This window comes from Rissa tridactyla, chromosome 20 (genome assembly GCF_028500815.1).
Source record: "Rissa tridactyla isolate bRisTri1 chromosome 20, bRisTri1.patW.cur.20221130, whole genome shotgun sequence".
NCBI lineage: Eukaryota > Metazoa > Chordata > Aves > Charadriiformes > Laridae > Rissa > Rissa tridactyla.
This window is the reverse complement of record NC_071485.1, coordinates 3058660-3072897: the sequence shown is the minus strand read 5'-3', so window position 1 is coordinate 3072897 and position 14238 is coordinate 3058660. Positions and strand designations below refer to the sequence as shown.

General features: G+C 54.1%; 1 protein-coding gene across 3 annotated transcripts; it reads right to left on the bottom strand.

Moving 5' to 3' along the window:
* Positions 1-39: 39 nt before the first annotated feature.
* On the bottom strand, positions 40-14231 carry STAMBP (STAM binding protein). 3 transcript variants are annotated; one of them, XM_054224926.1, is made up of 11 exons: positions 13934-14231; positions 12205-12342; positions 11767-12007; positions 7060-7135; positions 5892-5987; positions 4807-5182; positions 3983-4107; positions 2894-3031; positions 1593-1705; positions 1041-1140; positions 40-595 (listed from the first exon to the last, which is right to left on the bottom strand). In XM_054224926.1, exons 3-11 carry the CDS (start codon positions 11979-11981, stop codon positions 539-541), a joined length of 1296 nt encoding a protein of 431 aa, XP_054080901.1. In that variant the 5' UTR covers positions 11982-12007; positions 12205-12342; positions 13934-14231; the 3' UTR covers positions 40-538. The 3 variants fall into 3 exon arrangements, 2 of the variants coding, with proteins under 2 accessions (XP_054080901.1, XP_054080900.1); XR_008469910.1 differs by lacking the exon at positions 12205-12342 and having other exon boundaries at positions 1576-1705; XM_054224925.1 differs by lacking the exon at positions 12205-12342.
* Between the last annotated feature and the right edge of the window lie 7 nt (positions 14232-14238).

Below are 14238 nucleotides of genomic sequence, written 5' to 3'. Positions count from 1 at the left end.
ACGCGCTCTGGCTCAGCGGTGATAAGCTCGCGCGTGGGGTGAGAGGGGTTAGGAAGGTTTAATCTTAAACTATAGCAAAAGACTTGTCCACTCCAGCCAGCTGCACCGAGACCACAGCAACCCAGAGAGGCAAAACAAAGCGTAGACACATTTGGGCAAGTCCCACTTTGGAAAGCACTTGAAGAGGTTTCCACACCTCATAGTCGCAGCAAATCACGGGGGACGCTCCCCAGGAAGCCGTTCAAGCCATAGATTAGAGTATTAAACAATTGTTTCAGTGTTAGTGCCTGTCTTCCAATTTCCAGTTCGCTTTTCCCCACACCACGGACCTCAGCACCGCTTTGCCAGCCCAACGCCAGGCACTGAGGTTTCACGTGCTCCCACTGAGGTCAGGGTACCGATTTCACCGCGGTGGTAGGGAGAGGAAGGGGAAGGATGACTACATGGTAGAAATCATCTGCTACAGGAGGAAAAATCACATTTCCTTAGGCCTAGAAGGAAGGTAGGTCGTTTTCTGTAAACGGTTAAGGCAAGAGGCCTATCGGAGATCCATCAGGACCACGTCCCTCTCGACTACTGACACGTGACTGCAGGTCTGGAAGAGAAGGGAAGAGAAAGAGCAGACGGGGTTATTCAGACGTTCCCACAGCCCAGGTGAGCCTCCTCCGCCTCCTGACGCAACCTGCACCCAGCGTCCTTCGCAGATCAGCCCTTCTCTGACCAGGAACTAACGTCCTGCCCGATGCCAGACAGAGACCACGGCAGGACACAAAGACAAATCTCTCTTGCTCAAATACAAGCCTTTTGCTGCTGCCTTGGCCTCCTTCTGCAGAGAAGTGCTCTGTATCACACCCCCGACAGGCGCTAACGAGTCAGAAGGCTTTTGTATCTCAGCTCTAGGAAGAGACGAGCCCCTGCCAGGCTGACCCTCCTGCCCTGGGTCACAGCCCAGCACCTCCACCCAGACATAAAATCAAATGAAGCGTCCAATATGTCGACTCACGGTCCTACCGCCCCCGCTGCCTCTTGGGGTGACTTACGGTGAAGAGAGGGGGGTCTTTGGAGTGCGGGTGGAATCCTTTCTGCCGGCAGGAAGAGATCTCCTCCAGGCCATGCTCTGTCAGCTTGAAAAACCCCGTCCTAGAGCAAATAAATACAAGGTCTGTGTAGCTCAAGCCTCTACAAACAGAAGCACCTCCTTCCGCGTCTGAAGGAGCACGCTTGAGCCCGCTCATCTCAAGCGAGAGCTGAAATGCCTGCTGCGGGATGCTCCTCTCCCCGGGACACTCCTCTCCCCAGTTCTGCAGCTGCAGACCCGTCTCCTTTCACGGGTGGGCAACCACAGCACAGATACGACCCCCCCAAACCAGCCTGGAAAAGCTGTCGAGTCCCACACGCTCTTCCGGCCTCTTTTGGTAAAGCTTTCATTGCGTGATTTGACGTTTTATTCCACACCAGGAATCCAATAGAGGAAAGGTCGTGGTAAACAGCCTTTCGATACCTTCTGAGGAGGCGAGGCCTCCTGCCCAACCAAAAAGGGGAGGCAGCACAGGCAGAGGGAAAGGCCTTCCCTACCCCACGTCCATACGTACTCCTGGTATTTCGGAGAACACACAATAGCAATGGACTCTGGCAACATCATCTGGTAGGAGCAGTGCGTGTGCAGGTCGACGCTGGAGAGAAAGGCTGTCTGCGTGGGGTGAGTCTGAAACGCGAGGCAAAAGAGAGGACGTTACAGTAGGGTCAGAGGATTACTCCAAAGGGACGGCGTCTGCCAAGAGAAGGCTGAACAGAGAAGAGACACGGCTGCTTGGAGAGCACAGAGGACGCCTGCACACTGAAAAGAGTTTTGGACAGCCCCAAAACATCTGCTCCTCTTTTGCGTTTGGAATAAGGACAGGAGGAGCTCTACATTTTTGGCCATATCCCACGGAAAGTCACACTTGAAGGCACAACGCTGTCCTTGCTTTCGTGCATGCCACCCCGCAGGGCGCATCACACGTTTCTGAAGCGCAGCTACCCCTGGGGCACAGCATCACCGGGCACGTAACGCACTGCGCCAAGGCACTTCAAGATATCACTTTCCACCAAGATGGGCGAGGGTTGTACGATCACAGACAACCACCACCTTACCCAGCTCCTGCTGACAGCCCGATTTCACAGCCTAACCCTTGCTCAAAGGTCTTTCCCCTTTTGAGTGTTAGGTTTTTGTTGCCAAAAACCAGCAGAAAGGTCAGAGGGATTCTTGAGGGTCCCCGGATGCTGCTTGGCCGTCACTGAAGAGTTAACACCAAAAGCAGACACCCTGCACATATCAGGCACACGCAGCAGGCATTTATTTGTCAAAGCCTGTGAGGCAGCTGCTGCTTTCGAGAGATTACTCAGCAGCACCAAACATTTTGCTTGGCACCGATCCGACTGCCAAAGGCTCCGCGGGGACAGGCAGCAGGGCAGCGCTGAAGCCAGCGGAGGAATCTGGAACTGGCACATCCCGTGGCAGCGCAGCACACAGCTGTCCGGGAAAAGCAGCGCTACTACGGGGACGCATCACGGGAGAGGCCCTGCGCTGACAGCAGGAGCTCGGGATGCTCCGACAGTGCCTCTGGAGCGTGCTTTTAGCTGGATGAAACGCGAGCTTCGTGCCCGATATCCCACTCTCAAAGGGCCTGATGCTTTAGGACGGGACCCAAACTTAAAACAGGCCTGGGTTTCTCCAGCAGTGTGAGCAGTGGCTGAGACTGCACCAGAGGGAAAAACCCAACCGGAGGATGCCGTCTGCTCCACGCCAGCTCCTCCAGTAAATTCTCCTCTGCCAGCCCTGCTCTGTGCACCCCTTTCCCTCCCAGCTGAATGCAAGACCAGTCGGGAAGTGAAACAGGAATGAGAGACTCACGTGGATCCAGCCTAACGTAACAAGGCCATGCTGATCCTGGATCATGAAGAGCTCCTCCTCATTCTCCGTGTTGCAATAATCGGGGCCTCCGTACTGCTTGGGAACGATGACGTGGGTTATCGTGAACTCATTCCTCATCTGCAAGGCAGCACAGGGAGGCTGTCACCCACCGGACACCCCCCAGGCAGGAAACACTGCTGCCGCCCACTGGTGCAAAGGTAATTTCCTAAGCTTTGGGAACATGGTAGTTCTGCATTCATCACTGGGGGCCCAGCCAGGGGGAACATCAGGTCTGGAAACAAGCCCACAGATACATCTACCATTCATTTCCAGGTCACAGAAATGGTAACTGCAGGATTTTCTGAGCCTGAGAAAGACCCACAGCTTCCTGTTTCATTTTCTCTGCCGTGCAGAGCACCCACAAGAGCTCAGAGAAGTCCTGGACACCCACTGAAGCAGATCTCTCCACTCACTAGGAGATGATGCCTCATAATTAAATAACCACCACGTGTCTGGAAGCAGCTGGATTGCAGAAAGTTGCTACACCAAACAACTCCATTTCAAAGCACACTTCTGCAAGCAAAGCAGCCCCAGGCGACTCACGGGAGACAGGCTGGAGCTGCCAATGGAAAGCCGTGCACACAAACCCTCCTGGGGGAGGACTAACTGTCTCCAGACGGTGTTTGCACAGCCTTGTCTCTGGGTGAGGGTCCTAGTTCACAGCTGGGACACCTCAGTCCTGCTGGTACCAAAAGGACAAGCCACCGGGGCTGCCTGTCACCGGCAACATGCGAGTGCTTGAAGCAGGTACCCAGCAGAGGGTCATCAACAGGAGAGAGGAAGCTGAATACCCACAGGGACTCGGTGGCCGGCACCTGATTCAGTGTGGGCAAATCCAAATGTAAAAGGGAGGAAAAGGAGAGGAGACCATCCCTAACACTCACGCTAAACCTTACTCATCAATGAAACTGCACTACAGCCTCCCACGGAAAAAAGTCAGGCTCCTCTAGGTGTTTTCAAAGCTATTGCACACCTTGACAAAAGGCCCCTGCGCCACTTCCAAGGTCTTAATTTGGATTATCACCTTACCAGCTTACCGCAGAGGATCCCACACGTCTCCACACCCCGGACTGTGTTGGCATCGGCTAGCTGGAGGAATTTCTGGCAGAGCTCCCGAGGGACGATGACCTGGCGAAGGACATCCATACTTGCATCTGTGGGAAGAACGGGAACACAATGAGCAATGACAGTCGTGGACACTGTTCCCTCAGGTCAGTATCTGAAGGGACCAGACTGAGAAAATTCAGCCTGGAAACATTAATTGCTCTAATGACTACCCTTAGAAGCAGTCACAGGTAAATGAAGTCACTGTGACACTTTATACGCTCACTACCAGGGACATGTAGAGAGAAAGAGACCTTTAGCAGTGTGTCAAAAACCAAGTGTTTTGTTGAAGAAAATGAAACCACAAACACCTACAAAACGTCACTTAACGATGTGTCGCTGGTCAAGAACCAGTCCTTTGGAAATGTCCAAACGGGTATTTCGGAGACTTATTTGGCAGAAGAGGAGAATTCGGTCAGGGGAACAATTTGGTTAGTCAGGAACTAAACCCCAATCCCCAACGAGTATTTGGGTCTAGGAAAGCCAAATAGGCTGTAGACTCTGGATCATTAGAGAGACTGGGCTGGAGAAGCATGGGGGGGGTGATTCCCAAGAGGAGACAGTTCTCCCCAGCCCTGCAAATCTTCACTGGATAACGGGGAGAATATCCAGTGACTTGGAAGGCCAAATCCCCAGAAGGGACGGAGCCATGGTCAAGACGCTTCCAAGCGCCTGCCAGACAAGTCAACTCCTCAGCCGTGTTTGGCTCAGCCCCAGCAAGGGAAAAGGGCGCACCGAGAGGTACTAACTGTTTTCCATGCTCCCCGAAGTACTAGGTTTCAAAGATCTGTCCACAACAGGAGGTTTGGATGAGACAGTCCCCGCTGATGGACTTGCAGGGTGAACTGGAGAGACGGGAACCTTTGGGATTAAATCAGTCGGCGGCTTTTCCACGCCAGGGATGAGGGGCCCATCCAGAGACTCAGGACTCAGCTCTGGCTTTCCAAATTCTTGCACTATCCTTAGACGTTCCTTCTCCAGCTCCTGTCGTCGAATCATCTCCTCGAAGGCATGAAACTGCTCTTGCTCTGCCTGCTGCTGCTTCATCAGGGCTACCCGATTTCTCTCCTCTTCCAGCTGCTGCTGCAAAGCCAAGTTCCTTGCAAATTCCTCTTCCTCTGCCTTCTGCAAGGAGAAATACGCTAAGGGACAGCAGACAGGGGAACACAAGCCCAAGGCAGAACATGAAGCCTACGCACTGCAGACCCTCAGGGATCCCAGACTACTTCTAAAGTGTCTGCAAAAGGTGACCAGCAAACAACACTCCCTGCAAGGAAACGTCAGCTTGCAAAACAGAGATCCGCTCTTCCACCAGGACAGTGAGCTAGACCAGGGCAGTAAAACCGCTGACTTACCCTCCCTCTTCCACAGAAATACAATTCCAGGTTGTCTTCCCTCTGTTCTACCTCTAAAAATCGCACTTGCCCACAGCAAAACTGCCTGCAGAGTTTTCTGCTTTGCCCACAGAACCCCAGATCCTCGCCCATGCTGTTAGCAGCTGCCTGCTGAGTTTCTGGATCACAAGACCTAGATCTCACGTCGGGACAAAGGAAAAAACGCCAAACAAATAACAGTCCCAGCTCAGACTGCCTCCAGGACGCACAATGAAAAGAGACGCAGGGATGCCTATGACAGATTCACCTGCATAACGGCAGCACAGACATGATGGGGACAGCCCTGCGCTGCAGGTGACGAGGCTGCACCCTGCGAGATGGGGCTACCCAGACTTCACATTTCAGAGCACCCAGGGAGCCCTGGAGACCTGCCCTCTTCCAAACCCTTTGTGGCTGAGGGTCTTCTGGGGAGCACAGGCCTCCAGTCTCCTCTCACTCACCTTCTGCTCCTTGTACTTAGCATAGTCCTTGGCGTACCTCTTTAACAGCTCCTCCTTGAGCTCTTCAGCTCTGGGGAAGGCTACTTCTTTCAGTTTCTGAAGGGAGGAAACACAGTCATAAGAGTGCGATAGCCCCAGAGCAAGAAAAACAAGGCCTGAACAGACGCAAGAATCAATGGACATCCAGCACCCAGAGATTATAAAGCGACCGGCTGTTCATGAGCCAGGAAGGGCTGAGCAGCTCCACCACCACGTGCGGACAGGCTGGCAGGCTGCAGAGATGCACGTTGTAGCCGGAGGGCCCAGACAGCATAGAATCATAGAATGGTTAGAGTTGGAAGGGACCTTGAAGACCATCTAATTCCAACGCCTCTGCCCTGGGCAGGGACACCTCCCACCAGCCCAGGTTGCTCCAAGCCCCGGCCAACTTGGCCTTGAACCCCTCCAGGGATGGGGCAGCCACAGCTTCTCTGGGCAACCTGGGCCAGGGGCTCACCGCCCTCACAGCAAACAATTTCTTCCTAATATCTAATTAAATCTCCCCTCTTTCAGTGTAAAACCCTTCCCCCTCGTCCCATGGCTCCCCTCCCTGCTCCAGAGTCCCTCCCCAGCTTTCCTGGAGCCCCTTTAGGGGCTGGAAGGGGCTCCAAGGTCTCCCCCGAGCCTTCTCTTCTCCAGGCTGAACCCCCCCAGCTCTCTCAGCCTGTCCTCACAGCAGAGGGGCTCCAGCACCGCCAACAACACTGAGCAAGAGCTTCATCAGTACTGTCCTTTGCTTTTCTGGTCAATATTGAGCAGAGGAACGGCAGCTTCTTATGGCTGTGAGAAATCTCCAAGGATTCCCTCGCAAATCCCCTGAGGGCCACTACACCGGGCATCCGGCCACCACGCATGGAAAAGCCATGTGGTGTTTAAAAAGCAGGGAGTTTAAGGGGAAAGAAAGGACAGTCCAGTGCTCAACAGAAAGTAAACTGGACAACCACACCCAGCGCAGGACAAGTACAACAGGGTAAGAAGAACCCAGCCATAACTCCCAAGTGGGTCAGGCCTGCCGCGTCAAGCCTTCTCAGTGTTTGCATGGATCACTCATCCCAGAGCCATGAAACCCCACGGTTGATGACCCCAAAACATTTCCGACAGCAGCCAATAAAGCAATGTTACTACTTACTTTCACTGTCTCCCTCTTTTCAGGTATGACAGCAGTTTTGTAATCGCGGTGCTGTGGCAGCTTCTCAATGAAGAGCCTGTAAACACAGGTGAGAAAATGCATTTCTGAATCACAGCAGAAAGGGAGAAGCACAAGACAATAAGTGGCACTTTGGGGGTACCGATCGTTCCCCTCCAGCACTGTCCCCTTGCTCTGCCGCCTCCCTGGGTCCTGTGCTCCCCACAATCAGGACAGTCACCTGCCTTTCTGCAGGAAACCCTCCCTCACATCATGGCCTTCTGAGCTCTTCATGGCACGCAGGAGATCTGATTCAGCCCCAGGAGAGCACCTCCCAGGGGAGATTATTCTTCCACCTGGACTTTGGAGATGATCCTCAGGGATAAATACATTTGTTTTGAACAGAAACATTAATAAGCCAGTCTAAAACACCAAGGACACTGGCAGCGACTCAGGAGGGTCCTTGGGCACCTGCCTACACCTCTGGGAGCATCCAAGGGGATTACACACAAGCTCAAGGACTCGGCTGACTCAGTGCTCATACTGTCCTTCCGTATGAGTGAACAAAGGGTTTGTGCAAGAGATGGGGAAATTAACTCAGACCTTGAAAAGAGAAAACTTGCAGGTAAGCTAAAAGCAAGTTCACAGCTTCCCCAGCTGCTGCATCAGAAGCCTTTTGGCTCTGTGGCCCGACCACCCCAGAAGATCAGGGCAGTATTTCAGGCAGCAGGGCTGTTTCTGTGCAGACTTCTGGGAGGGAAATGAAGACCGAGCTCAACATCACCCCGCTCCCAGCACGACTACGAACAGGTTAATCTTTGCCTTCTCTACAGACAGAACAACCATCCACCCCTCTCAGGGAGCTCTGCAGGACACAGCGGTGAAAATGCAGAGAAAGAGTACTGCAAGCACTAGAACAAGGAGAAAAGCCTGCAAACGTGGGGAATTCACTCTGGCCCAGCTCTATGAGGCTCCCTGGGCTTGAGGCATCCCTGAATTACCTCTGCGAACAAGTCCCCAGCAGCGCCGTAGCTGACCATGAGCTCGGGGCGAGCTCACAGCGAGCTTAGCCGGGTCTTTGTCTCCTGCAAGTGGAGCTGTGCTTGCCGTGAGCATCCACAGAGCCTGTGGGCATAACGCAAAAAAAAAACCCCTGCCCTCCTTCGTGGCTCTTTGCTACACCACTTCAGCATCCAGAGGAGGATGCTCTTCAGCTCCTTTAGAGAGCAGCCTCGTGCCCAGGCACAAGGAATAAGGGTAGCAAGGACTAGAGTGCATCCCAGGGAGCAGCACAAATAAACCAAGCAGAGCCACGCAGGAAAAACTCAGGGGGGACAGAGCAAGAACACTCTTCACGTTGAGAAGCCTCTGTGAGCGCAGTAAATAAAACCAGCTGCTTCAAAACCTCAGTCCTCTGGGAAAAGGAAGGACTTTTTGCACCCTGAACGCTCCTTGTTGCCACGGAGAGCGTGAGGATGCTCTCGGCAGATGAGCACAACCACATCACAGCCCAGTGCCACGGAGAAGTCGTCATTCCATCCGAAACACCCAGCAAGGTCCCCACTCCTGGCTGGTGATTGCGAAGTAGGTCACTGTGTCGAGGAGACAAAACAAGGCTGTGATCATTGCCAACAGCTAGCAGATTAAAATGGAAGGGATTAATTAAGAAGGATTAAGAGCAGATGCTGGCCTAGAGAGGACGGAAAAACCAGCAGAGACAGCTGGGTTTCCACAAGTCAGGAAGGGGGGAAAAAAAGTGGGCGGCGGGATGAGAGGAAGACTCAGGCAGCCAGAGGAAAACTCTGAGGCAAGACCGGGCAGCGGCAGGCTGGGGACAGAGGCAGGGGAAGGACAGGAAAGGTTCATGTTTCCTATCGACAGCCCAACTGAGGCTTGGCAAGACTGAAACGCCAGGAGTTTTGGGCTTGTTCAAACCTCCGCCTGCTCCCGAGTCCACTATGAGCAGCAGCTGTTTGGCACCGAGCAGCCACATCACAGGCTATTTTTAAGCACTGCTACAGCACGCACGCCAAGCCGGCGTCTCTCGAGTCCCTTGCAACACCCCACGCAAACCCCCGGAGCCAATCCTAGGAGCCCACCGCCACACAGGCAAACCAGGAGCCCAAACACCACAGAAAATTCACAACTTATTTTTTTTCTTTCTTATTTGGCTCTCGCAAAATCAGCCTATGTGTGCCTGATGGTGATTCAAGGAAAATACCCACTCGAATCAACGCAGAAGCAGCTGTTTAAGAAGACCAGCAAGCAAACGTCTTACAAGGTGACCAGACGCATGTGTTAAAAGTCCAGCCTGGTTATCTCAGAGACAGCTGCGCTGCCCTCCTGCCCGCCATGAGGGCTGGGCAGTGAGCTTGGTTTCTGTGTGGAAAAGAGAGGTGCTGTGCAGCCCCATGGCCCGCACGAGATCGAGCAGGCGGCCAGGGACTGGATGCCTCAACGGGAATCTCAGTCTTGAGATTATCCCGTGTCTAGACAAGATTGTCCCAAAACCGATGGCTCTCCAAATCAGACGCCACAACACAGATCTCATTGTGTAATTCAGGCCTTGAGATCAGCCTTGGGAAGCGCTGCATAAAGAAATAAAGAGAAATCCAGCTTCCTAAAGCCACACAGACCACACCTCGCTCCAAATGCACTCACTCCCGCCAAACACGCCAAGCTAAGAGCCTCTAACGTACTTCTCGGCGGTGGAGTCCTCCCCTTCCCGAAAGCACAGCCTGATGCGGAAAGTGTCTGCGCTAGGCCATACCCTCCAGCTGGGAGCTGAGCGCTGAGAAAGAACAGCCACAGCACTGACCGGCAGATGTGGGCCGAAGCACCGGGGGAAGAATTCCAGTCCCGTTTCTAGAAAGGGGAGAGCAGAGCAAGTCCCATGAGAGGCTCCAGTTACTAGTGCCCCGCTCTTCCCTTCTGGATCACACACTCTTGGGGAAGGACATCTAGAAGACACTTCATCAAGCCTACAGCTTCACATCTTCATTTAAATAAACGCAACCGTGACATTAAGCTCCTGTCTTCGGACAATCCAGGGCAGGAGCGCATATTTATCAGCACCGGAGAAATCACACCACTGAGGGAAAGTTTTTTTTCACCTTCCTGGCAGCCCAGCAGCCAGGCTAACGTAAATGCCATGAGCATTTGAAAGCTGCTGGGGAGAAGATGCCAGCACCTATCGTTGCTATAATGAAACAGCGAAGGTGCTTTTAGTTCATTTGTTTAGTTAAAGAGTTTCTCCTTCGGCCTTGGCTACGTAACCAGCCTGGAAACCTTCCCGAGGTTTTTACACTTCCCAGCTCCCTGTGCAGCCTCCCAGGGCACTCGCTAAAATGCCCATAAAAGCTCAGGAAGTGCAAGGCGGGAAGAAAAGCTAATCAAAGAAAAATGCGTTGATTTAAGGGGCAGGAACCCTGCACATGGGGGCAGGGAGAGAAAATGCCCAATGAGATGCCAATCACATTCTGGATAAGCGGGTAGTGTGAGCACAGCAGAGACCATATCAGAGTGGCACTGGGCAAAAGCGAGAGGGAAAGGCTTTTGTCCAAAAAACGTACAGGAATAGGATACTCCGTGCCATTGGGATACTTTCTGAGGATCACAGTTTTCAGCCCTTTAAACACCAGCAGGGACGGCTACAGAGGCACACACATTTGCTCTGCTTGTACTCCGGGCTGCTCAGACACGATCCAGACCTGACACCACGTCACCGCGTTAGCACGGTGTACGCTCCAGCTTGGCAGGCACGGCAGTGGCGTTTCGGACCCAAGATGGCTCGTTTCTGGGCAGTTGCGGAGATGACGGCAGAAATATGCGGCTCTGCACTCGTCTACACAGAACGTAGGCCCTACAGGTGGAGACCCATCAGCTGAAACACCAAATAGGGTGTTGGCTGGGTTTATATACGATCTGGGGCATTCTACAAGGGTGCTCAGTATCCAAGAAACTCACGAGTTGGTTGGGATCAGGTTTTTTGGACCCAGAACTCTTCCCCATGCCCTCCCGAGAAGAGCTGGGGTAAACCCGTGCGTTTTTGGGGGTGGGGTGTTTATATTCTTTCTGAGTTGTAAAACTAAATCTACAACTGGTCCCTGCACCTGAGGGAGGAACTCGCTGCCTGCTGTAAAAGGCTGTAGTAACTGAAGTGTAAAGCAGGCTTCTCCTCCAGAGGGGGTTTGCTAGAGAAACCACCAACCAGCCTAGATCCTTTCCAGGTAGATACTCGATACCAAGATCCTTGACCATGGATCCTTGCCAATCCGTACGATGTCATGGCCAACCTAGCAACAATCAAGGTCAATCTAGCCACTCTGCGGTGATAAAACACCAGGAAGCTTTGACATACAGGGATCCAAAACCTCCCTCCTGCTGACAGCAGTCTCCACTAGCAGAGGGATGGAGGAATACAAGATCAGCCTGGTTTCAAAGGGAACTTTTACACCTACAAAGAGTTGAGTGGTGTTTGTGGGTTTGTGCCTCACACATTTACGACATCTCCTGGTCAGTCAAACCAGCTGTATCCTCACCTCTGTGGGAACTGAAATTCAAAAGGAGCAGAGCTCTGGACAGAACCCAGTTCTACCAGCTCAGCAAGGCCTCAGAGTGTTTAGACACGCTCAAAATACTCAACACCCAAACCCACAACGCCTTGTATCGAACACGGGTTACTCGCAAACAAAGCAGCACTGCTCTTACGTGATATATTTGTTGTACAAAATAAAGGCACGCTCGATATTGCCTTCTTCGGAGTAAATGGTTGCCATGCGGAGGATTTCCACTCCGGAGCGGTAGTAACGTCGTGGTGGGACATCCTCGTTCACTTCCACAGCGCTTCCCACCTGGATCAGTCTTCGGACTCGCTCCTCCGGTGGGAGGCTGATGTCCGCGTGGTCGGGCATAACGACACACATCAAAGCTGCCGTTAGGCTGACGAATTCTGTGGTGGGAGGAAAGTCAAGTGCATCAAAACCAGCGTAAACCTGGGAACTCATCCAGTTTCCTCAGGAGTGCATTTCCTCGATAGAAATCACCCCCTCTCAGCAGAAAAGCGTTTAATACATAGGTCAAGCTAGGTCCTGAGGGAGGAATCGGGGAGAAGGCCAGGTCTTTGGGGCATAGTGCTTGGATATTTACCTTTATGACCTGAAAGGCAGCCACAAATTCAAGATCAGTCCTTGTCAGGCTAGGGTTTGACCCATCCAAATCCTCCCCAAAGTAGCGCTTCCTTCCCAATTGTCTCTCCACACAACAAAACTAGTGCCAGTCACTAGTCTGGGGGAAGACGGCCAAAACGTTTCATTCAGACTTGAGCAGAAGCAGCTTTGTGTGAGATTTCAACACTGCAGCCTTCGCTGTTTCGCTTAGACAGCAGTGAGAGGAGGACAGAGCTGAAGGCCAGCCTTCCAGCCGCTGCTGCTCAGCAGATCTGCCCTTACCCAACAAGCTCAATCCCAAATTGCTCTTGCCCGGGCACAGACACAATCCCTCTCTCCCCCACGCTGCGGGAGGCACACCCGTCACCCCAGGAATGCACCTAGACCTGATCCATGTCTCTACCTCCCACTTGGCTCCAACAAGCCCCTTCTCACCCACAGCCGCATGGCACAAGCCGATAAATTTGAAGCTGAGGAAGTGCTGAGACTATTTGAGGGGCAGCGAGCCCAGAAACCCTCAACAATGCTCCTCCCCCTGCACCAAAAGCAGTTTTCCCCTGGAAAAGCCACCCTGGACCAGCGAAAAGGTTAAACTCCTTATGAAATCACAGCACTGAATCCACAGCGCCTCGCAAGCCTTCCAGCAATGCGACTGCCACACACACGACGTCATGATTTACTGCGGCTCCTTCCTAAACTGGGGAATGGTCCCAAGCTGCGCTAAGCACTGCCTGAGGATCCCAAGCAGTGGAGGAGTTGCCTTTCCGGGGTTACGTCGGAGCAGAAGCCCCTTTTTAAGGCAGGCAGGCCTGAGTTTCTCAGCCCACATCCTGAAGAGGCCTGCACGGGCTTCTTGCCCTAAATAAGGGCCGTGCGATTCGGTCCTGCCTGAGGCTGCTGTACCAGAGCACGCACTCACAGGGTGCAACAAAGCCCCAGCTCAGAGCGGGCATCACCTTCTCCTCACTGGTGCTTCTACCGGTGGGGAGGGCCCTCAGCTTTTCCCCCACAAGCCAGAGCTCTCAGTCACCTCCCCAAACTAAGGCCCCCCTGACAAGTTCCACAGCCCTTCTCCCCCAAGAGAGAACTGACACCACTCACACACTGTAACTCCCGGAGCCCCCAACCCAGAGCTCCCTCTCTAACACCACTCAGGATAAAGAAACTGCCCAAACCACCGCGCTCCTCAAGCTGCTAGCCCCCAAACTACGGACCCCCCCCCCGCCCCCAGCCACTGCCCACCAAGTGAGAGAAAGACTCCACCCGCCCCCTCAAATCAGGACCCTCCAAGAACTCCCACAGCCCTTCCCCCACAAGGGAAAGTAACGGAGCCCCCCGAGAACTGCCTGTCCCTCCCAGAACAGCCCGCCCCTGCCCTTCCCCTCTAAACAAAGAGTAGAAGATCCCCCAACCAAAGCCCCCACGGGCTCCCAGCTCTCCCCCAAAACCTCTGTCGCGGGACCCCCAGACCGGACCCCCTTCTTCCAAAGGGAAGAGATACCCCCAGCCAGAGCCCCCCCCGACCGGAGCCCCACGAAGGGACACCGCCCCTCCCCGGCCGGATCCCACCTGTCCCGGCTCCCCAGGAGAGGAAAGGATGGTCCCGACCAGCCTCCCTGGCCCCCCACGCCGCCTCCCCCCGCCAGGGCCCGGCCCCTCAAGCGAGGAAGGGCCCCCCCGCAGCCCCAGCGCCCGGGTCCGGGTCTGACCTGCCGCCACCCGCCGCCTCCCCTCAGCGCTTCCGGGTTGTCGCGGAAAAGCCGACAGCACCTGCCCGTCTCGCTTTCAGCAGCCAATCGGGAGCCGACGCAACATCCGGGCACGCTGCAACCTCGCCTCCGCTTCCGCCCGGCCGAGCCGCCGCTTCCTTTCCCTCAGCGGAAAGCCGTGCGTGATGACGCCACAGACCGGCGCAGACCTTAAAGGGACAGCTCCCTTCCGGCTGCACGGCACCGCACCACCCCGAAAACACCCCTTCTCACCCCAAAACGGGTGCGGAGGCCGGCGTCCTGGG